This window comes from Gopherus evgoodei, chromosome 2, assembly GCF_007399415.2.
Source record: "Gopherus evgoodei ecotype Sinaloan lineage chromosome 2, rGopEvg1_v1.p, whole genome shotgun sequence".
NCBI classification, from domain to species: Eukaryota; Metazoa; Chordata; order Testudines; family Testudinidae; genus Gopherus; species Gopherus evgoodei.
In genome coordinates, this window is record NC_044323.1 from 78,712,305 (window position 1) to 78,736,810 (window position 24,506).

Here is a 24,506-nt window from a genome sequence, read left to right on the forward strand (position 1 = left end):
TAGACCAAACCCTGGATCACTAAAGTGTTTCACAAAGTATGGACTAAGGTTTTTAACTTGGGTCAAAGCATTGCAAGGAATTCAATATAAACACAGCTCACATCAATGTTGGAAAGTCTTTAAATTGTATCCAGGAGCTCTAATTGCTCTCTTCTACACCAATCTCGCATTAGGGGTGTGACATTGTCTAATTAAAATATAACCATGCAAATCATTATTTCTACCACTGTTATATAATTGCAACAAATCGTATAGAAAGCATAACATGTGTCAGATCCTTTGGGATTGGTAGAACCTTTATTATTTGATGAAATAAGATTTTCATTAATCCTCATCATATCTGACTTGGGAGCCTAGGTGGAAGCCCAAGGCTTGGTTACTCTAAGGGAACTGTGGTGTTGTCTTCTGAGTAACCAGTGAAGAAGCTGTTTTGTGCTGGCCTGGTAAACCTAAGTATTGGAATATTCACCAGCTTTGGGGGTTGTCTACCCCATTCTTTGCAGTTCACCCTAATGGAGTGGCCTGAGCTGGCTTCCCTGAGACCCCAACATCAATAGAACTGTTTTGTCTTATTAAGATAATTCTGCAATTCATTTTATGTACTTTATATAGTTACTCCCCAACTCATAGGATAATGTATTTAAGTTTTAAAATTGGTCTTAGCAAAGAAGTTTCAGTGGTAGGGGAGGTAGTGTTCAGAAAGAGCAATTTGAAAATGACAGTAGAGCACAGAGCTACGTTTTTACCCCAGGCACTGATTTAGACCATGTTTTACTCTTCTGAAGAAAAACTGAGGGAAGAGGACAGAGGTCCAGAAAGCTTCATACTGCTCAGCTTATGGAGTTTCTTTCTACTGCTCCCCTAAAAGTGGAAGGGCTTGGGGGCAGTGGAAGTGCTCAGGCCAAGGGATCCAAGCCTGAGGAGTCCAGGTGTCTGTGGGACACTCCTCTCCCATCTTTGCAGATCTGTGGGATTTTGCAGGGAAGGTCTGACCTCTGTAATGAGCTATTCCTCTGCCCATCTCTGAACAATGGTTCTCGGAGAGTCTGTGCTATCGACTGCTTTGCCCAGGAGTTGTGCTTGAGAAGCCACGGAGAAGCTGGAGGTAATGAGCAGCATTAACTCGTGTGAATAATATATATTAAGCCACCTACAGGATCTGGAGGAGAGAAAACCATGGAAACCATTGGCTCCCACCCCTCTATCCTGACATGCAGAGCCCCAAAACCATAGGGGTTGGAGGGACTTTGACAGGCTCTAATGCAGCAGGCAATTATGAAGCGGAGCTCATATATTCGTGAAATTTAAATGCCAGAAGGGACATGTGGATCCATGTAGTCAGGTCTCCTGCATAACACAGGCCGTAGAATTAATAGTCGCTGCATCTCATTTTCTCATTCCCTCCTCTGCACAGGACCAACCCACCTGGCTCCCCTCTGCTCCTGTCAGCGCAGGGGGTCATCCAGCCCTTTTAGTTCTAATGTTTACCAAGTATATTTTCTTCCATCTGCTAACATTCTGTGCTTTGTACTCTGGAGTTCAGTTCCAATCCTGGCCAGACCTTGAGGGTAGTATTAGAGAGCAGGCAGCTTTTCAAGGGCAGCTGGGAACCAGGCAGAAAGAGCAGAAGTGGCTCTTCAGCCATATCACAAAAACAACAGATTAAATCTTCCCATCTGAGCTTGCAAATGCAAAAATAGATGAGCCTGGGCTCCATTGCTGTGGTTCAACATTTCTTTTTCTTCTGGTCAATAGATTGTTTTCACATAGTTTACATAAGATAAAACGTTTTTTAAAAAGAAGTCTCTCTGCTCATTTCAACAATTTCCATTGCCTGTGCTGAATACATGGCTCAAACTTGTGCCTTCCATGGGTTAAGAAAGGGGGTGGAAATAGGGTTGCCAATGTTCTAATCACACAAAACCGAACACCCTTCCCCTGCCCTGCCCCTTCTCCGAGCCCCCCCACCGCCACTCACTCCATACTCTCCTCCCTCTGTTGCTTGTTTTCTCCCATCCTCATTCACTCACTCATTTTTACCAGGCTGGGACGGGGGTTCGGGTGCAGGAGGGGGTGAGGGCTCCAGCTGGGGGTGCGGGCTCCAGGCTGGGGCCAGATATGGAGGGGTTCAGGGCATGGGAGGGGGCTCTGGGCTGGGGCAGGGGTGTGGGGTGTGGGAGAGTGTGTGGGTTCTGGGAGGGAGTTTGATATGGGAGGGGGCTGCGAGCTCCAGCGGGGCTTGAGTTCCCTCCGCTCGGCCTGGAGCTCGCAGCCTCACCCCCTTACCACGCGGCTCTGAGCGGGGCGGAGCTCAGGGGCACCGCCGGAGCCACACTGCTGCTGTCAAGTGAAGCTCCTGGATGCGCTGAGGCTCCAGGTGAGGGGCAGAGGCGGGGTCGTGTCTGGCTGGAGTTGGCTAAGGGGCAGGAAGTCTCAGGGACAGTCAAGGCACAGGGAGGGGGCAGAGGTTGGGGGGGTGGTCAGGGAATCGGGAGGTTGGATCATGTGCATTCCAGGGGTCTGTTAGGACTCAGCACGGGGTAAATAGGGGACAGGGAGCAGGGGTGGGGTCCTGGGGTCGTGGTTGTGCGGGGTCTCTGGGGGCTGGTGAGGGGACAAGGAGCAGGATGGGTCTGGGATTCTGAGGGGGGCGGGCAGTTGAGGGGGCAGGAAGTGAGTGGAGGTCAGATAGGGAGCAGGGCCAGGCTGTTTGGGAGGCACAGCCTTCCACACCCTAAAGCTCATTCAGCAGTTTGAGGCTTGCAGAAGAGCCAAGCTGTTAGCTTTTCCATTAGGGCTACCATCCCTTTTACTTCTCAAATGCCAAATTATAGTCTATATTTAATTTCAGTGCCATAGGGAGATTCATGTCAGGGGAGGGTAGCTTCATTTAAAATTAGCCACTAGGGGAGGGATCATATGAGAAGAGCAATATCCTTCCCAACCCTACCAAGGGAAACCCCCCTCCCTTGCGTTCCCTGAGGCTTCAAAGGAGTTAATTCAGTGGTTCTCAAACTTTCGTCCTGGTGACCTCTTTCACATAGAAAACCTCTGAGTGCGACCCCCCCTTAAATATATAAAAATGTGTTTTTAATTTATAACACTATTATAAATGCTGGAGGCAAAGTAGGGTTTGAGGTAGAGGCTAACAGCTTGCTACCCCCAGTAATAACCTTGTGACCCCCTGAGAGGTCCTATCCCCCAGTTTGAGAACCACTGGGTTAATTTAATTTTAGCACTGTGTCCATTCACATGCATGTGCTATTTTGAGCATTTCAGTTTTCACAACATAGGCTCATCCCAGATTCTGGAACAAGCTCAAATGATCAGTTCGTGGAGTATGTACATAAGCTATACTAAAGACAAACCCACAGTAACCGTCTCCAGTTTGTGAGGGACCCTATGGAGACAGTCTCTAGGAAACAGATAAATGCATGGAGGTTAAGTCCATTAATGACTATTAGCCAGGATGGGTAAGGAATGGTGTCCCTAGCCTCTGTTTGTCAGGGGGTGGAGACGGATGGCAGGAGAGAGATCATTTGATCATTACCTGTTAGGTTTACTTCCTCTGGGGCACTTGGCATTGGCCATTGTCGGTAGACAGGATACTGGGCTGGATGGACCTTTGGTTTGACCCAGCATGGCTGTTATTTTCTAACCTAAATGAACCCAGAGTTATGGAGACAGATATGAGTCAAGGAAGCTAGAGAGTATCAGAACCCTGGAAAAATCTTTGACTGGATGGGCTCGGGAGTTTGGTCACAAGCTGAGGTGGTTCAGAAGTTTTGGATTTTTTTTTAACAGAATTTTTTTATTGTTTCTTTAAACAATCAAACACAGCAAACAGCAAATATTTGACCACACACTTCTGAAACTCCAAACCTTAGTCAGGTTTTGGCAGACTAATTTCAGCTTTTCAAATAAAAAAGCCACAACAAATTTTGAAGGAAAGCAGACATTGTCAGTGATTTTTTTCTGCTTTTTAAAAACCTCTAGTTTTCGATCCAGAAAAAGTTTTGATGGAAAATATTTGTCCAACCCTTTTAATGAGCTTTAGTGCCTTTTAGCACTAGCTGATGCTGAGAACCAGTGATACCTTGTAAAGAAGTTTTCTCAAAACTGGGTTTATGCTGAAATGCAGAAGGTTTATTTTTTCCAGGGCTGCCTGTGGGTGCGGAGCAAGTGGGACAATTTGCACCTGGCCCCGCAGGGGCCCCCATGAGAATATAACATTTTTTTTGTGGAAGGGGCCCCTGAAATTGCTTTGCCCCAGGCCCCCTGAATCCTCTCGGCAGCCCTGCTCTGATCATGTTCCCATTCAGGTCAGTAGCCTAACTCTCATCCACTCCAGGATCAAACACTTTATTCCCTATAGTGAGTGAGGAAAATATGACGATAAAGTACTGTTCGTAGTATTTAAAATGTAAACCTGACAACAGGATTGGGAATAGGAATATTTGCTGAGTCAGCACTGATTTGTATGAGTCCCCTCAAATTACATGTATTGGATTTGACTATTCCTGATCCAGTTAGGTTATCAGATTATCTATATTCATTCCAATATCAGTCTATCTGCATCTGAATGTAAATGTCCATATGGCGGATGGGAGAGTTTTGAAAGATCAAGGCATGGTGAAGTACATTGCAGTCCTGTACGCAGCTAGGAAACATCATATGAGCTATTGTCCTTAAATTAATTAAGATGCTGTAGAAACTTTCTTATTAAAGACTAACAAGTTCTTTATCAGGCAGATGTTCTGTATGTTTCTCATGGCTTTATTTTCTTTTTTTCTAGGGAGGTTTTCATAATGGACAACCAGAAAACACTGCTACTTCTTCTTTTTGCAGCCACCTTCTGCTCCACTGACCAAATGACTGGTAATACAATATGGGCCTGTTCCTGCTGCCATTGAAGTCATTGGCAAAGCTCCCTTTGCCCTTAAAGGAAGCTGGATTGAGCCTTGTGCTTCTTATCCATTGAAATATATGTAAAAAACCAAAACCCTGGTGCTATTTAATTCTTTGTGTAATTCCAGGCAGCTCTTGCAACATAATTACACCTGGAGTGCATTTGCATTAGGATATTAAAGACAATTCTACATAATTAAATTTAAGGCAAATAGTTCAGTAGTTTTGCTTTTACTTTTTTGGGTTTTTTGCTTGTTTGTTTTCGGTTCAAGTGTGCTGATATTCAGTGCTTTCCAAATTTAGGGAAAAATCTTATTACTAAATTACTAAATACAAATGAGCATGCAATAGCTGACAATTAGCACATTTATATTTGGTAGTAGACTCATGCCAGCTTTGCCTATTATTCCATCAATATATGCAGTTCAGATCTAATACTGATTGCTAATTGCAAGGCTGCCCACCTTATCAACTCTGGATAAGTTACAGCACTCCAACATTTTGACTATTGTAATCAACTCTTTCGCTCTTTGGCAGATGGAAGAATTGAGGAAGGCAGTCTGTCAGTATGCAGGTCATCTTCCTTATGTCTAACAATTCAAGGGGTCATAACCATTTTACCCTTTTGTCAGGTGGTGACCTGCCATAAAAACCCAGGGCCCTAATACTGCAAGTATTTATTGCATGATATATGCACACTCCTGTTTAAATCAATATGACTAAAGGCTAGTCTACCTGTTGGGATAATGCACACTCTGGGGTGTGATTTCTGAAGTGCACTGGTGAGTTGCACATTAATTGGTCTGTGTGGTCACAGCTAGTGGGCGCTAAAGGTTGTCTAGTGTATTTTATCGTAGTACTGTTTGAGATGCTTTAGAAGTCACACTGCAGGACTGTGTGCATTGCCCTGTTGTGTAGACGAGCCCTTAGTCCCATGCTAATAAACACTGAGCCTCGTAGTAAATGATTGTAGTATTGGGCCCATAAAACACATGTGAGTAACTTTTCCTATGATCTAAAACTGCAGCAAGACAACATACCATCACCAAACTGCAAATACTGGGCATTGTGGTGGAAGATGTTTAAGTGCATATATCAATAGGCATGCAAGTGTATACTTTACCATCTTTTCTTGTGACCAGGCCAGATAAGTAAGTCAGGTGTGTGTGAAGTTCAGTATCCTGTCTGTTCATAAGAAGGGACCTCCAAATGCACATTGCATCATCTCTTTGCATTCTTGTCATTCCAGGAACTTGCACATCCATTATCACTGGCTTCAGTATGTAGGCTTTGCAGGTGAACTGATAGCTGGAATTTCAACAGGCAGGAGTGGTGGATTTTTACTGAATTTTTATTTTAAGTAGACATTTTTTCCCCAGGAAGCAAACAAGAACTGAGATTGTAATATTAGATAATGCATCCAGTAAGAATTGAAAAAAGTTATGTTTCTTCAGTCTGCAGGGAAGCTTCTGTTGCAGACATTGTATTCCTCGTGGATGGATCCTGGAGTATTGGAAAAGAGAACTTCAGAAACATTCAAGACTTCTTGTACATCATGGTCAGCAGCTTTGATGTTGGGGAAGATAAAATCCGGATAGGTCTGATTCAGTATAGTGATGCTCCACACACTGAGTTCTTCTTGAACACTTACCACCGCAAGGAATACATCTTAGAGAAGATACAGAAATTACACTACAAAGGAGGGGGCACAGAAACTGGGCAGAGCTTACAGTTCATGCTGGAGAATCACTTCAAGAAAACTGCTGGAAGTCGAAGGGAGGAAGGCGTCCCTCAGATTGCAGTGCTGATAACAGATGGACAGGCTCAGGATAACATCCAAGAACCAGCCAAGGAAATCAAGGATGCAGGCATCACACTGTATGCCATTGGCATCAAAGGTGCTAGTTTGGTGGAGCTTCGAGAGATAGCTAGTGATCCAGATGACAAGCACGTCTATGAAGTGGAAGACTTCACCGATCTGCAGGATATCTCTCATAATATGCTAGAGGTGCTTTGTACCACAGTAGAAGAGGTGAACCAAATTGCCCATGTCTCCCAAGGTATGTCCACAAGCCCCTGTTCCCCTTCCCCCCCACTCTTTTCTCTTTCATGTTCATTGGTGAAGTGTATAAAACTGTGACATGCAATCAAATCATGGGTCTTAACTTCATGTATCTTCCTTCTCCCTTTCTCTACCTCATATAGGCACTCTGGGGAACTAACGTTTAACACACACTTACTGTGACAAGTTCCTACAAGTATCTGTTTAGCTTAAAATATCCAAAACAGCACCATGGGTTGGTAGACTCAAAACACAAACCTACTCTGCAGGGTCAAAAATAAAAAAAAACCAGTTTCAAAACCATTTAATTTTGGTTGGTGGGGGAAAGTCAACTTATCCTTTAGTATGAAGATAGCTCACAACTGTGAAAGAAATGAAACAACTTGCCTTTTCATTTTTTGTGTCACCTTTCTCATGTAGTTTGCAGAAAAGCCACCTTGGCAGACATCGTATTTTTAGTGGATACTTCAACAAGTATTGGCCAAGAAAACTTTCAGAAAGTGAAGAACTTCCTCTACACCTTGGTTTCAAGTCTCAATGTGAGCAGCGATCAGATCCGGGTTGGACTGGCCCAGTACAGCGATGAGACCTTCACGGTGTTCTTGCTGAATCAATATTCACTGAAAAGTGACATTCTGGAACAGATACAGAATTTGCCATATAGGAGTGGAGAGAGTTACACAGGCACAGCTCTGGATTTTGTCAGGACAACATATTTCACTGAGTCTGCTGGTAGCAGAGTTCTGGAAAATGTCCCCCAGGTAGTCATCCTTGTCACTGATGGGGAATCCAATGATGAGGTCAAAATGCCAGCCAACAAATTGAAAGCCAGAAGCATCTCTGTCTATGTGATTGGAATCAATGTCCAGGATACAACCAAGCTTCAGGAAATAGCCAACAAGCCTTTAAATAAATTTCTGTTTAGTATTGACAGTTATGATGTCCTTCAAGATCTCCCCAGAAGCCTTTTGCAAACCATGTGCTTTGCAATTGAGAGCCAGATCAAAGGTAAATAATTTGCCCTTATGATGGTGGCATTTCTGACACTTTTGGTGCACCAAAGCAACAATCTTGATTCTGATCTGACTGGTGTAGCTCCACTGGCTTTGATGGAGTTAATCTTGATTTGGGCCCCAATTCAGGGAAGGGGAGCTTTAGCCTGTACTTACATTTAAGCATGTAGGTAAGTTCCATTGAAGTCAGTGAGTTTTAAGTACATACTTGGAAGTTAAGCACATGCTTAAGGGCTTTCCCAAGTCAGGGCTTAAGTGAAATCAGGCTCAGGCTCACAGATTAGGTGAAATAGCTAAAATTCCATCTGACTAGAACTGGTTGAGAATTTTCTGATGAAGTTTTTCCTGATGAATTTTTTTCTCTAAATAAAATCAATGTAGTTTTTGATGAACACTTGTTATTTTCCCAAAATTTTTCATTTTGAGATTGGGGTTTCACCACTTTCCAACACTTTTGAACCCTTTTCAAGAATTTGGAAAACAAAGTGTGTGTGCATGTAGTAACTTTATTTTCACACCATTTAATTGTGTTGATTAAACAGTCAAATGTATGAAAAGCATTTTTTCTCTACTTTCTCAATCTCCCTTCCTTCTTCCAATGGGCGAAATGGAGAGAAAGTAAAAATAAAGCGATTTCCCCCAAAATTTGAAAAAAAAACAACAATAAAAACATTTTTTCAGTTTAAAATTGTGATACTAAATGAAAACTTTTGTATCCTTTTGACATTTCCCAGGGAAAATCACATTTTAGTAGGGATTTTTTTCTCACAAAAAATATCTGAGAGGAAAGATGATCTCGTTGCAAGGATACTATCCTGGGACTCAGACAGTGGTTTTATTCCCTGCTCAGCCACAGACTGCCTGTGCGACCATGGGCAAGTCACTTAGTCTCTCTCTGCCTCAGTTTCCTGTATTTACAATGGGGGTATTAGCATTTCCCTACCTCACAGGAGTCTTGTGAGGACAAAGACATTAAAGATCACCAGGAGCTCAGATAGTGCAGGGATGGTTCCATATAAGCTCCTTTGGGTACAGCTACACTCACGGCAGAATGCAGAGCAAAGACATTGCACTCTCAGGTAGCATGGGTATAAATAGCAGTCTAGACAGTGAAGCATGGCTTAAGTGAGTAGAAAAGAACGCCTGCATGCCTGTACTCCCAGGGTATGTCCTCCACATGCTCAAGCAGTGCCTCCCATGTCTACACAGCTATTTTTAGCAGTGTAGTGTCCCACTGCCTCCCTGCTGCTGGAGCCTTTTACTGCCGCAACGAAAGGCTCCAGCAATGGAGAAAAGCTCTGGCAGAGAGGAGGCAGTGGGAAAAGGCCTTTGGCTGCAATGAGTATATACACACACTACAGTAACACATGTGGATGCAGCCTGCCTTTTACTTCAGCGTGCAGCTACACGTGTTGTGCCTATACGCTACATGTTGCTGTAAGTGTAGCCTTAGATAGACATAGCCGAAGCTAGATAAACTCCGTCAATGGAAATTGTATCTCAATAACAGAAGTAGAAGTGCAATTTGGTACATGGGTAGACAAGCGTTTATTTAACAGAACGGGAAGCCCTAGAGCATAAAGATCAGTGGCTCAATCCTTCTCCTGTAGAAGTAAATGGAAGATTCAGTGGGAGCAAGACTAGGTCCCCACATATATAAATATAGTCAGATGTAGATTTAGTCAAAAATGGTTTTTTGCTTTTTTTTTCCCCATGGAAGTTTTCACAGGGATAGCTTCGTGGGATGCTTGTCTATTCCAGAGAGCTGCAGGAACAATGGTCATACAATGTTATTTCATCATAATTCAGCACCACACACGGAATAGGCTGTAGAATTCTCAAGTAAAATAGTAGAGAACAACAAGTACAGTAGTTCCATTTCAGTTCAGTTTACAATTCAAATCCAGTTTGACAGCCACCCCTTTCACTCATTTGTCACAATTTTTCTTTCTCCTCAGCATTTACAAAGCACTATGCTGACATTGTTTTCCTCGTTGACTCTTCTGTGAATATGGGGTCTTCTACCTTTGAGCAAATAAAAAATTTCATCTACCAAATTGTTGACCAGCTCGATATTGGGACTGACAAATACAGGGTCGGCCTAGCCCAGTACAGCAGGGAAGGCCTTGTGGAGTTTTTACTGAACACCTATAAGAGCAAGGAAGACGTGCTCAATCACCTCCAGGGGCGTGTCACATTCCTGGGGGGCCCTTTGCAGACAGGAAGGGCCCTGGAGTTTCTGCACCAAGTCTTTTTCAAAGAAGAGGCTGGAAGCCGAATTAGCCAAGGCACCCCCCAGTTTGCAGTGGTCATCACTTCTGCCAAATCAAAGGATGATGTTGCGGAAGCTGCAGAGGAGCTGAAAGAGATCGGAGTGAAAGTCATCTCGGTCGGTGTCCAAAATTTTGATCGGGAAGAAATGGAGGTGATAGCCACCTCTCCCTTGGTTTACCAAATCAGTGGAGGGCAGAGCATCAGTCAGCTGCACCAGGACATTACTAATGTTTTGGAAGCACCAGTTCAACAACAGTATGTCTCTGCCCTAGATGCAAAAGTGCCAGCAGGTATAGTATGTCACCAGAGTGAAAACAGCCACTTGAATATATTTGTAGATAAAGAAATGCTATATTTCACCCATAAACAAGAGAAATATCAAATGAGTCGGTTGAAGGGGACAGAATGCAGATGACTGAATTTAGTGCTTGTAAAAGGTTGGACTGCCTATGTAGCCACATGGCAGTAAGGATGCGGCATCTGTGTACATAAAGTTGCTAATACTTACCTGAACTGGTTATATGCAGTGAAATTACGCTGTCAGTTACACCCAGGAGTTCCTATTATTGGTTTCAGAGGGGTGCCCATTGTGACTAAGAGGAGGATTTTGCAAAGTGTTTTTCTGTTCACTTTTTTTTCTAGAGATGGGCCATAGCAAGAGACTCCAGATTCAGATCCAAAGAAGAACTTCCCTCAAGTCCTGTGGTAGTTTGATTAGGTGTCTTGGTTTGGCTGTGAGAGAGAGAGAGAGAGAGACTCAATCTGTAAACTTCCCCAAAATCTGGACAAAAGGGAGTTTAATATCCCTTTATATGTGTTTTAATATCTGATTCAGACTCATTTTAAAATGGGCCTGAAGCATGAAGTTCAGATCTAAATCTGAACTCTCTGAAGTTTGTAGGATTTTGAAGCTGGTTTTCTCTTTCATTCCTATCTAGCTCATTACTTGAGCTCTTGGTTTCTTTTAATAAACTATCCCAATTGTATCCTTCAATGATCCCGCAGTCTAACCTACAGTAACTTTGCTATCTTTCTTTTCCTTCGGTTGGTTTGCGTTTAGTATGTTCCAGTGCATCTGTAGCAGACATTGTATTTCTTGTGGATGAATCCAGCAGAATTGGGATAAGAAACTTCCAGCTGACCAGGACTTTTCTGCTCAAAATAGTCAATGCTCTGGATATTGGCCCAAATAATATCAGAGTTGGCTTGGTGTCGTACAGTGATGAACCAAGGCTAGAGTTCACTCTGGATACATTTGAGGACAAATCAGATATCTTGGACTATCTGAAAATATTGCCATATCGAGGTGGGAGAACATACACTGGTGCTGCCATAGATTTCCTCAGGAAGAAGGTTTTTACTCAAGAGGCAGGTAGCAGGAAAAATCAAGGAGTGCAGCAGTTAGCTGTGGTTATCACTGATGGGCAGTCTTTTGATGACTTTGTTGAGCCTGCTTCTAAACTGAGACATCATGGAGTTGCTGTCTATGCTGTAGGCACCAAGAATACTTCAGAGAGTAGCCAACTGGTTAAAATTGCATCTTATCCTCCAAGGAAACATGTCACCAACTTGGAATCTTTTCTGCAGCTGTCAAATATTGAATGGAAAATAAAGAAACAGCTTTGCAGTGAGATTGTTTCACAAACCTTTGTAGTCCCTGTGCGATCACGGACCCTGAAAGAAGGTAAGAGAGAAATATGAAAATCTGGCCCAAAATCTTGCTCAGGTTCATTGATGGAAACTCAATAACTCTATTGGCTTTCAAGGGTATACTCTGAATTTGCATCAGTGTAACTGAGAGCAGACTGTGGCCTTCTATCTTTGCCAAACAAAGTATCCAGGGACATGAATTCAGTCATATTCTTTTTACATTATCACTGAAAAACGAGACATGTGATAGTATCAGAATGCACAGCTTGGAGTGAGGAGGGGACTCCCTCCCACTCAGGAACTTTCCATGGATCTTCTCCCTACCTACACAGAGAAGGACAGCTGAGTTCATCTGCCCTCTGGCATCATCCCCCTTTGCCTTTGACCCCCTGGAAGACCTTTTTTATCTCTAGAGTCCCATGCCTTGGAAGTCATAGCCAGGGGACAGGCACTGTTGCCCTCCATTCATCATCAGTGATAAATATACAGGCATGGTGACACAAGAGGCTGTAAGGCAGGTTTAAGGCTCATTACCAGTGAATACCACCAGTGCAGGGACCTCTCTGCCAGGCACAGAGCCAGCTCTGCAGGAGCCCATGACACTGGGGGCATATTGGGTTAGGAGCAGGTGTGGCTGGGCTGTCCCTCCCCTCTACCTATTCCATGCCACTGCAGCACCCATAGGGGCTGCGGTAGGAGGGGGCACAATTTAGGTCAGCCCTCAGGTTTGACCAAACCTCCTCTGGGGTACCAAACCATCACCATCATCCTCAGAGGTACAATCAGTATCTCCTTGACCCCAGCAATGGGCCTTAGTGGTGGCTCAACTGTACAGGACAAGTACTGCGTTGATTTACAGCCGGCACGATCCCACTGAAAGAGTGCTTTGCTATAGTGTTAGCAGATACATTTTAAACTAAACAAAACTGGTTTTGCCTCCTCCTGTACACACACAAATGTGCACACACACACACACACACATATATACACACACATGGCTGTGTGAGCACACTGATGCGGACAATCGGTTGTCTGTAGCCTTGCTCGTGTTGGAGAACTTTGGCATTGCAAGTCCTGCAACACTTGTAAACATCTTATGGCCACATGCCAAGTGCTTGGATTAAGTTATATGTGTGTTTGGCCCCTTATGTTATCCTAACTCCTATGATTTTTGTCTGCCCTGGGCTTAGAAAATGTAGTAATTTTCCCAACCCTAAATATTATAGCCAGCATTTTTTTGTGATTGCTGTTAAACCATACTGAAGCACTGCAGTAATTGAAAGATCATTCACCTTTCCCTTTGTTTCCTCTCAATTAGGTTGTGTGGACACAGAGGAAGCTGATATTTATTTCTTGATTGATGGGTCTGGCAGTATATACCCAAATGATTTCCAGGACATGAAAGTATTCATGAATGAGATGATCAGCATGTTCCAGGTCAGTGCCAATGGAGTTCGCTTTGGTGTGGTTCAGTACGAAAGCATTCCTCAAACAGAATTCACGATTAGCCAATACAACAGCGTGAAGCAGTTAAAGGAAGCAGTCCGTGTTATTCAGCAGTTAGGAGGTGGCACCAATACTGGAGATGCTTTAAGGTATATGAAAAGTCTTTTTGTAAAGGCCGCCAGGGATAGTGTTCCCAAGTTGCTGATAGTCATTACCGATGGCGAATCCCAGGATCAGGTGACAAAGGCAGCAGAAGAGCTGAGACAAGAAGGGATTATTATATATGCCATTGGTGTCAAGAATGCCGTTAAAAAGGAACTTAAAGACATTGCAGGAACAGAAGATCGAATGTTTTTTGTGAACGACTTTGATTCCTTAAAACTCATCAAACATGATATTGTGCAGGATATCTGCTCCCCAGAAGGTAAGAGGTTTTTCTAAATCACTCCAATCACTTAGAAAGTAAACAGCACCTGGATGTGCTCATTATAATTATGAGTAGTATTTACTATTTGCATTAACCCAGCACAGACGTGGTGCACATTGAAGGTAGCTTTGCTAAATAAACAGGAATAAACAACTTCACTCTTTCGTGTAAATTGTCTCAGAAGAAGTAACATGCTTTGCCAGATGAAATCCAGGCTATCTTTCTCCTCCTGACACAGGGAGGGTATAACTTTGTTGAATGAACATCTCACAAAAGAAAATGAAATCTGACACCAGGGGCTGAAATTCTTAAAGATGAACTTATGTATGTAAAAATATATATTTTTACTATTTACAGTATGGTAGCACCTGAAGGTTCCTACCCCAAGGTACTGTACAAATATAGAACAAAGAGCAGCCCCCTGCTCTGAATTGCCTATGATCTAATGCTAGGCTATTTGAGATCCTAAATACATGCACATTTTCAGCACTGTGGGTACAGTCCAGAACAACGCCCTTCTAAAGGAGATAGATTAAGGCTCTGATTTTGGATCCCCAAGTCTGAGCATGAGCAGATGCGTTTGTCAAAAAAATGAAGTACTCATTTTAGGGCCACATTCCTGACCTTATCCAGAGCGGCTGTGGATCAAGGGCAGTGTATAAATCTTATGGTGCCGCAATCTGAGACGGGGGAAGAAGACTGTGTAACAAGATGTGGTTACATATTTATGCGTGCTATGGTCATCAGTGGAGATCAAACTCAGTATCTTCAGCACCAGAACATAAATCCTTACTATTTAGACTTTATCAGTAACTGTTAGCTGTTAGTAAACAGCAGCCTTTTATTTTCCTTGAGGTCTGCTATGGAAGACACGATTTTCTGTGTAGTTTTCAGTCTGAGTGGTTGGCAAATACATTCAGGAGGAGATTCCGAATTTTGTCTTCTCTCTTTTCTTCTCTTTCCCAGCCTGTAAGAATATGAAAGCTGACATTATTTTGCTGGTCGACAGCTCTGAGAGTATCCACCCTGTTGATTTTCAGAAGATGAAGGATTTCATGCAGCTGATTGTGAACAGGTCTGATATTGGGTCTGATAAAGTTCAGATTGGGTTGTTGCAGTTCAGTTCCGAGCCCCAGGAGGAGTTCCAGCTCAACCAATATGGCAGCAAGGCTGACCTAAGGAAAGCCATTTCGGGAATCAGGCCGATTAAATCCGGAACGATGACCGGGAAAGCCCTAACTTTTGCCTCCTCTTACTTTGATGAACCCAAAGGAGGGCGATCCAGAGTAAAACAGTATCTCATAGTGATCACAGATGGGGAGGCCCAAGATATCGTGAGAGAGCCTGCTGAGACCATTAGGGAGAAAGGTATCACCATCTATGCCATTGGGGTTCTTCATGCAAACAACTCCCAACTTGTGGAGATTGCTGGCAGTCAAGACAGAGTCTTCTTCGAGGATAACTTTGATTCTCTTACCTTTCTGGAAAAGGAGATTCTCTTTGAAATTTGCAACCTGGAGGATTGTAAGTGATAGTAATAACCTGTTGGGTCTTTCTAATTCTTCTTTATTTTGTTGTGTTTACTATTAATCCTTTATGAGGTTTGATTCCTCCCCACCCACATATTTCTAGTAGAGATCTTCAGCTTTTCTTCCATTGTGATATTAAGCAATGATAGTAAAGTGAAATGCAATAGCAGAAAATAAGACCACGCTCTGTACAGACCATAGTCTCATGCTTTTCCTCAGGAGCCATATTTTATTTTCTTTCAGGCAGGTGCATATTTTTCTTTTGGACAAAAGGAAATGCCCACAGCCCTCCTATTTTGTTTTTCTTTGTATCTTGCTTTTTGGAATGTCCCTGCGCTTTCTGGTTTCAGTTAGTAGTTGGATCAAAAGAACTTCTCAGGGAGGGAGCAAGGAGGAGAGAGACCTGATCATAACGTTGCTGCTTTGTTTCCTTTGTTCTGTTAACAACAGCGTGCAAAAGGATTGAAGTTGCAGACATCATATTTGTGGTACATGGATCAAGAAGCATCACAGACTTGCAGTTCCAGGGCATTCAGAAGATCATGGAGGCTGTGGTGAATGACTCAGTGGTTGGAAAAGACAATGTTCAGTTTGGGGCTGTGGTCTATAGCACTAATCCTCAGGATCATTTCTCACTGAATACGTACTCTGCTAAATCGCAGGTCAGAGAAGCAATCTCTAACTTGAGACCTGTGCCGGGGCTAACCTTCACAGCAAGGGCTTTAAACTTTGCCAGGGAGAGATTTGGTATGGCTTATGGTGGTCGTACATCATCTCTTAGTGTCACTCGGATTCTTGTACTTTTTACTGATCAGCCAACTTCACCCTCAGATAGACCCAACCTTCCAGCAGCAGCAAAATCTTTGAAGCAAGATGGTATCAATGTCTTTGCTGTTGGAGTGGATAAAGCCAATAGAACAGAGCTTGAAGAAATTGTGGGAGAGCGAGAGAGATTGTTCTTTGTGCAGAGCTATAATGAACTGGAAAGTTTACATGAAAACCTCACTCATACAGTATGTGATGAAGCAAAGCCAGGTAAGTGAGACCTTTAAATTGAGCTGTTGGTTTTTTCTTATATGTTTTCAGCCATTTATCCAGACTATCTAGGTTGTCAGAGGCAATATCAGTCACAGGCAATGGGCATTTTTAAAATGTTCTATTGCACGCTCCTCTGCCTACCTCCCAGTGCTTCCCCCCTCAGCCACTGCCAAACAGCTGTTTGGCAATGTTAGCACACTCGGGGGTGGGGTGCGGAGAGGAGCGGGAACGTGGCACTCACAGGGGAGGAGGCGGGTTGAGGGGAGGGATTTGGGGAAGAGGTTGGAATAGAGGCAGGGAGGGGGCGGAGTTGGGGTGGGGACTTTAAAGAAGGGGTGTATGGAAATAGGGTAGAGACAATTTCCAGTATGGAAAGCAGCACATGTCAAAATCAGAGCCCTTCACCATCATTTTCTTATGCACTTTTCCAGCAAAGCACGATCTTTACTTTAAGCACATGTTTAATCCCATTGACGTGTATGGGAACATTCATGTGCTTCAAGTGCTTTTGCTGGATCAGGGCTTTTGTTTCCCTTTTCTCTCATACTAGCATCCCCCATTTCCTCTTCCTCTTCCTCCTTCTCCTCCTCCTGCTGGCAGTTCTGTGTGCTCTCCATCCCCCTTCTCTCTATTCCAGGACCCGCCCCCCATGTCCCTCTCCCCATGCAAGGGATTCTGTGTGTCCCTCCATTCTCCCTTCACCCCATGCCAGGGCCCCCCTTTCTCCTTCCCATGCCAGAGATTCTGTGTCCTTCCCCATATGCCTTTTCCCTCCATACTGGAGTCCCCCATTTCCCCTCCCCCCAGGGTCCTGTGTGCCACCTGTTCCCCCTTCTCCCTGTGCCAGGGTCTCCCTTTCTTCCTCTCCATGCCAGGGGCTCTATGTGCATCCCCTTCCCTCTTCCCACATTATTTCTTATTTATTGGTCACAGACAGACAGAAGTATGCCATGAAACTGAGGTAAAGGGCCTCACTTCACTCAGCCAATAAAAATGTATAAAGCATAAAAACCCTTGTACTTCTGAGATAAGGTAAGTACCAACTGCTTGGGTTAGCTTAAACTTCCCTTATAGGCACCTTACTCCATAATTGTCCTACATAAGGCTTCCTTGAAATGAATGATTTGGTCCCTTGGTCTGAACCATTATGGTAATTTCTATGTTCCTATAAATGGACAATTTACACTATGTGCAGGGGTGAAAGTAACTTAAGCCACTTACCAGTACGCAGGGTGGCCAGGGTCCTGAGCAAAGTGAGGGGGCGGCTCTGGGCCCCCAGAAGGGGCAGGACTGGGGCCATATTCCCCCAGCCAGTCCTTCAGCACTGCCTGGCCTGCACTGCCCATGGCTCTGGCGGCAATTTAAAGGGTTTGGGGCTCCCGTCTGCCACCGCCACGAGAGCCCTGGGCCCTTTAAATCACTGCTGGAGCCCAGGGCTCCCGACTGCCGCTACTGCTACCCCAGGGCTCCAGCAGTGATTTAAAGAGCCTGGGGCTCCTGGCCGCTGCTTATGCTACCCCGGAGATCTGGTGGTGATTTAAAGGGCCCGAGGCTTCACCCGCTGGCGTGGTGGCAGTGGCAGCTGGATACCCTTGCCCTTTAAATAGCTGCTGGAGCCCTGGGGTAGCTGCAGTGGTGGCAATTTAAAGGGCCGGGGGCTCTGGACGCTGCTGGGAGGCAAGGTCCTTTTAAATTGCTGAGCCCCTGGGAAGCTACCCCTTTTGGCCCCTTTCATCAGTGGCCCTGCCGGTATGATCAGCTGTGTACCGACTCTTACTGGTATGCCCATACCGGACTGGACTGGCTTACTTTCGTCTCTGACTATGTGAGAAATAAGCTACGAGAAGCAAATTTTCAGCATGTAGATCAGGGGTCGGCAACTTTTCAGAAGTGGTGTGCTGAGTCTTCATTTATTCACACTGATTTAAGGTGTTGCGTGCCAGTAATACGTTTTAGTGTTTTTAGGTCTCTTTCTATAAGTCTATAATACATAACTGAACTATTGTTGTACATAAAGTAAATAAGGTTTTTAAAATGCTTAAGAAGCTTCATTTAAAATTAAATTAAAATGCAGAGCCCCCCGGACTGGTGGCCAGGACCCTGCCAGTGTGAGTGCCACTGAAAATCAGCTTGTGTGCCACCTTTGGCATGCGTGCCATAGGTTGCCTACCCTGATGTAGAGGCTCACTTGTGCTTGTAGAAATTTACCACAATAACACACCTGTATTTAGCAGGATGACTGCAAATGGTATTTAAGTGTCTAAAGACCCATTTGTGTGCACATTTGTGGTAACAGTGTCCATAGTTGTGGTAAATATATGCACAAATGTTCTGTCTGCTGAAAAATCTGCACTGAGAGTGTGGCCATAGGCTTTCAAAATGGGTGATTTTTCCCAGCACTAGAAAGTCCTCCCTTTTCAAAGTGCTTCTGGGACATGGGGAAAATACCCACATTATTGGGATATCCTACTTCTCAATTCACCTCAAACATTTCTTGAAAAAAGACTCTCTACACCAGTGGTGGGCAACTTACCTCAAGCAGTTCCCAGAAGCGATGGCATGTCCCCCCTCTGGCTCTGATATGGAGGCATGGCCAGGTGGCTCAGTGTGCTGCCCCCTCCGCAGGTGCCACCCCTTCAGCTCCTATTGGCTGTTCACTGAAGCACACAAGCATTGTACAATTCTGATATAAACTTTCATTTTGAAGTACCAAGCTCACCGACTAGAAGCTACCTGTAAAAAATGTCATGCACCTGAGAGAGCTCCTGCAGCACAAACTTGTTCACAAACAAGAAACTGCCCAACTTTCCAGTAAACCAACAGACCTTCTGGTTCCCATGCCATTCAAGGCAGTCAGGAAGCTCAGCATTCTTCTGCTAGAATGCAAGCAAGTTTTCTTACTATGATGCTTCAAACTGTGGCATGAAAGGGATGGTGTTTTACTTGATTACACCTGCTGACTGTCCAACAGTTGTCATTCAGTGAGAATTAAAGATTAACCTTATTCTACTGACAGCCTGACTTCAGACACAAGTTCTGCATAACCTAGTCTCACCTCCTCTCTGCAAGAAGTCATAGTTATGGTATATAAAGTGTCCAGGAGCTAGTTTCTCCCAGCATTTGCTGCTTGATACATGGTGAAGTTTCTTTCTGCACAGAGGACCTAAGCGTTTAACTGGAATTTATGTGGTGGATTGACCTTGTGCTGGCATCTCTGCACAGTGGGAGATTTCACCCTAAGAGAGCAGGGTATTGGAAAGGTGAAATGAATGAGAATGAAGGCAATGACTGAAGTCTCTCAGATTTGCATAGCTAAGTAAATTGTTTTCCCCCTGCAGCTTGTGGCAACCAACAGGCAGATCTTATATTCTTGATTGATGGGTCATTAAGGATATCTGCACATAACTTTTCTGCCATGAAAACATTCATGAAGGAAATCGTGGACAGTTTTATTATTGCTCAGGACAAAGTCCAAGTTGGCGTGGTCCAGTACAGCAAAGATCCCCAGAAAGAAATATATCTCAATGAATTCCACTCTGAAACAACCCTAAAGGAACGGATTGATAGCATTGTCCAGTTAAAGACCTCCACCTTCACTGGCAAAGGTCTGAGGTTTGTCAAGAGCTTTTTCGAGACTCCCAGGGGTGGCCGGAAAAAACAAGGAGTTTTGCAGAGCCTAGTAGTGATTACTGATGGACAGTCTAACGATGTGGTGGATGAGGCAGCTATTGCTCTGAGGAATGATGGGATACACATCTTTGCAATTGGCATAGGGATTCCAAATTCATTTGAGCTTCTTCGAATTGCCGGTGATGCACGCAGGGTGTATGTGCTGGAGAATTTTGAAGTGCTGAAAACCATAGAGAGGAAGATTGTCACTGAAATCTGTGAATTGGAAGATCGTCCTAGCCAGGGTAAGTAACAGAAATCTTTTATTGAGTATATCTATCAACAGATTCTCTGTGTCCCACACTTTTGTGATTAGTCAAAGGAAAGAAATCACATTTCTGTAGATCATAGATAACTTAGCGTGTTTTGGAGTGACATAGAGCAGCCAAAGCATGCTACTAAATCTGGCCCTGGAAGTTCAGCAGGATGTAAGCAGTGGGTGCAGACTAACTTGGATACGTCTACACTACCCGCCAGATAGGTGAACAGTGATGGATCTATCGGAGACTGATTTATCGTGTCTCGTCTAGATGCAATAAATGGATCCTCGAACGCTTTCCTCATTGACACTGGAACTCCACCACTGCAAGAGGTGGAAGCAGAGTCAACAGGGGAGCAGTGGCCATCGATCCTGCACTGCAAGGACGCGAAGTAAGTCAATCTAAGATACGTCAACTTCAGCTACGCTATTCTTGAAGTTGTGTATCTTAGATCGATTTCCTCCCACCGCTCCCAGTATAGACCAGGTCCTCCTAAGAAACATAAAGCTTCTATTTTCATGCAAGAGTTGGTAGCAGAGCTGGGTGAAAGTTGGAAATTCTGTTTCATGGGAAATTCTTTTAAAAAAAATCATTCCATTTTGGAATGAAAATAACAGTTTTAGAAACTTCCTGTGGAAGGGAAAATCTGAAACAAAAATTCTTTAGGAGTGATTGAAACATTTCATTTAAAAAACTTTTGAAATGAAATACAGCCCATGCTCTCACACTCCCAGCTCAGCCATGGCTTTCAGGGCTTCTAGACTCCCAGCACCCTGTCAGGCCTAGAAGACTGACACAGAATCAGGCGCCTTGCTCTGAGCACTATAGCTGAGTTGGGAGACTTGCAGCTTGGAAGCTGGGTTGGTGGAGGAGGACCAGTGCACCCACAACTAAGCAGACAGTGGCTAAAGCCTTGCGTGGTGTGAGGTGCACAAGGACGATACCTAGATGCTTAACAGATCAGTGCTGAAATAAAAACTGCCCCCACCAAAGTCCAATATTACTGCTGTGAAAATGGAGCATGGTCACATCAGGGAGATGATGTCTAATGCAGCAGCACCTCCTAGTGCTCCTTCACCAGAGAACAGTGAGCTTCACCAGCAGAGAGCCACACAGTAAATACATTATAAAAATGCAAACTCTCTTAGAGGAGAGAGAGAAGAAAATATTTGATCTCACTGTTTTGTAACAACAAAAAAAACAACCCCAAAACACCAACCAAACAACCACTCAAAAACAACTCCAGAGATATTTGTCATATAGCCGCTGCCTGTTTCCATTTGATAAACTAATTTTATCTTGACCTCTGTCATCTTCTATTTTTCCTGATTTTTTTTTTCCCTTTTAACCTTTTTTGCTGACATAAATCTAAATTTTTCCCCACTCTCTGACTGACCAAAATCTTGCATTTCCATTTGTTTGCAATAATTTTTTGTATACAAACATACTGAGGGCACTCATACTACAGTGATAGGGGGTCAAGATAGAAATCTGGATGCATGAACAGATAGATTTTAAAAAAATATTTCACAAATTAAGCATTTTTACATGCAAATGAATACCTCTACATGTGTTACAGATTCACATATGCATTTTACAGCACAATATGGATAATGATTTTTAAAAATGTACATAATGCAGTGTTAAATTAACTCTTGGTATAGTTATTTCAGTTATACCAGGTATAGTTAGTTCAGTTACACAAGGGATGAATCTGGCCCACAGTTACAGCTATAAAATGTGTGTGTGTATTATGTAAGTGTATGTGAAATATAGACACACACGTATGAAATTATTCTACGGACACACTAATGTCTATTTATATATTTAAGTGAACTGGGAAAAGGTGACACAGGTAGCAATGCTTGTAACGATTTTGGCTGTAATCTTTCTGTACCTCTGTTCCCCATATGTAAAATGGAAGTAATAGTATCACCTCCCACCTCAAGGGTATTGTAAAGATAATTTAATTAATGTTTGTAAAGCACTAAGATACTATGAGAAGTGCATTATGAGGAAATTAATAATGCTGCATGAGGTGCAGAGTTTGGATGGAGTGCAGTAAATAAGGCCTGGGGGGGGGGCACAATTCAATGATGAGGATAAAAAGAAATATTCAATAACTTCCAATCTAGTGAGCACCATCCTTTGTGTGTACTGAATGAGGAACGGGTCCTGTGGAAAAAATAATATGTGATCATGTAGTTATCATGCATATGCACAAGAGGGCTGAATTAAGGTTGCACAGGCAACATTTGTTTTGGCATTTCCAAACTTTTGAGTGCTTCACTTGCCCTCGAGTGAACCTTATTTGTCTGTTTCTTCTGATGTAATATATACTATATCTGAATGTGTGTTTGTGTCTTTTTCTTCTTTTCTCATATCTATTTGAATACACTTGAGAAAATAAAATAAGAAAAGAAAATGGATGTATTCTCTGTCTGAGTTAACCATAAATATATGTAAACAAAATAATGCAACATATTACTTATGTTCTCAATTATTGGTACAGCAAATAGAGGAAAGGCATAGGTTACCTGATTTCCTTTCTTGATACTATGGTTCTATTTGTCTGTACTGTTCTAACAGCAGAATAGTGTTAAGAGGAGCTGAGCACCATGGATGCAGCCTTGTCTATACACAGTAGTTACATTGCTTTAACTATTCTGGTATTGTTTACAGTGGTATAGCCCTCCTGGTGTGGATGCAGTTATACTGCTGGCCTTGTCTACAATAGAAAGAGTTTGCTGATTTAGCTATACTGGCATAGCTGTACCCATAAACCCTCCTAATATAGATTCAGTTCACACTGAGAAAAAACTTATTTTGCCAGTATAATTTATACCAGTTCCTAGAATGAAATAAGTTATTCCAGCAAAAGACCTTTTTTGCCAGTATAACTGTGTCTATAGATGGACACAGCTATGTGGGTATAAGTTTTAAATGTAGACCAGGCCATATAAAAGTGCTTATTCTGGTATAGCCTATTCTCATGTGAGAAGGGGGATAAGGAGGATAAGCTATAGTGATTTAAGGCATCTTTATAATGGTATAGTTGTGCCAACATTACGAGTTTGACTGGCATAGCTAGTTCGGTAAAAAAATCCAACCCCTGACCCTCATCATTATGCTGGTAAAAAACTGTGTGTAGGCCAGGCCTTAGGAACCTCATCAGGAAGGAAGGAGTAGCTAAAATACTCCACTGTGCTTCACATTGTCACTTACTGGTAGTGGGCACTTTGGGAGCTACTTTTCACTCCAGTCATGAAAATTCAGTCTTCATGTCTTCATTGTATGAACTCAGTCAAGACGCTTTACCTCTCCATACTGTTTCCCTACCAGTAAAATATTTGTCACATGAGTCTGGTGAAGATTAACTGATGTCTGTAACATGCCTTGCCATCCTTGGACCCAAGTACAAAGATGCCCTCAGATACATGTGCTCAGTTTCCACGGACTTCCCATTGAAATCAACAAGAGCTGCTGAGCATGGTGTAAATTGTTATTGAAATAAATTGGGCTATGCTAGTTTACACCAACCGAGGATCTGCCCCCTGAATTCTTTTCAAGTAGTGTGGTCCAAGTGCAGGTCAGGCCTCAGAAAAAAGCTCCTGATGAAAACAAGCATCCTGTGTGCTAGGAAGGACCATATACTAGAATCAGACAAGTGATCTGTTCATGGAAACCTTTAATCAGAAACATTTTATGGAAGTACTAAATCACAGTTCTATGGCCTTGTGCTGATCTCTGGCACACAGGTGTACTGTAAATCTAGCATCATTCATTGATATTGTGACTATAATTTCAGAATCTGAGTTAGTGTGTGTGTATTTAGCTGTTTTGGAGAAAGTTGTTTTTTCATTGCCAGAAGAACACATGCGGTAGTAAATAATGTCACATAGAAAATAGATTTACAGGCTTGAGTGCTGGTGCTATTTCTTAGCTTTTAAAGCTCTGTGGTTCAGCATGCATAGCCAAAAGATTTTAATTCAGCTTAGTAACAAATAGTTTCCTCCAGAGGGCATTTTGTACTGCAAAAGGGAGTACTGAACTTTAACGGTTTAAAGGATTATAGCCAAGTGGAGTGAAATCACCAGAAGCCTGCAATCTATTTTGTTAACTATAGGATATGTGCACCCCAGAATTATTAGAGTGAGGAAGTTAGTATCAATTGGCAATCAATACAATTATTATTATTAACCCTTAAAAGAATGAGGTAACAGTTTTTGT

The 24,506-nt window shown here is 43.1% G+C and overlaps 1 protein-coding gene across 1 annotated transcript in view; it reads left to right on the forward strand.

Annotated features, from left to right (window-relative positions):
* LOC115645872 (collagen alpha-6(VI) chain-like) overlaps positions 1-24,506 on the forward strand; it is a 114,146-nt gene that overhangs the window by 12,779 nt on the left and 76,861 nt on the right. The window contains exons 2-10 of the mRNA XM_030551082.1: positions 4,796-4,878; positions 6,363-6,968; positions 7,391-7,978; positions 9,942-10,547; positions 11,318-11,941; positions 13,226-13,777; positions 14,747-15,304; positions 15,760-16,344; positions 19,686-20,261. Of these exons, the coding sequence (XP_030406942.1) occupies positions 4,809-4,878; positions 6,363-6,968; positions 7,391-7,978; positions 9,942-10,547; positions 11,318-11,941; positions 13,226-13,777; positions 14,747-15,304; positions 15,760-16,344; positions 19,686-20,261 (4,765 nt within the window). The 5' untranslated portion in view covers positions 4,796-4,808. The remainder of the gene's footprint in view (positions 1-4,795; positions 4,879-6,362; positions 6,969-7,390; positions 7,979-9,941; positions 10,548-11,317; positions 11,942-13,225; positions 13,778-14,746; positions 15,305-15,759; positions 16,345-19,685; positions 20,262-24,506) is intronic.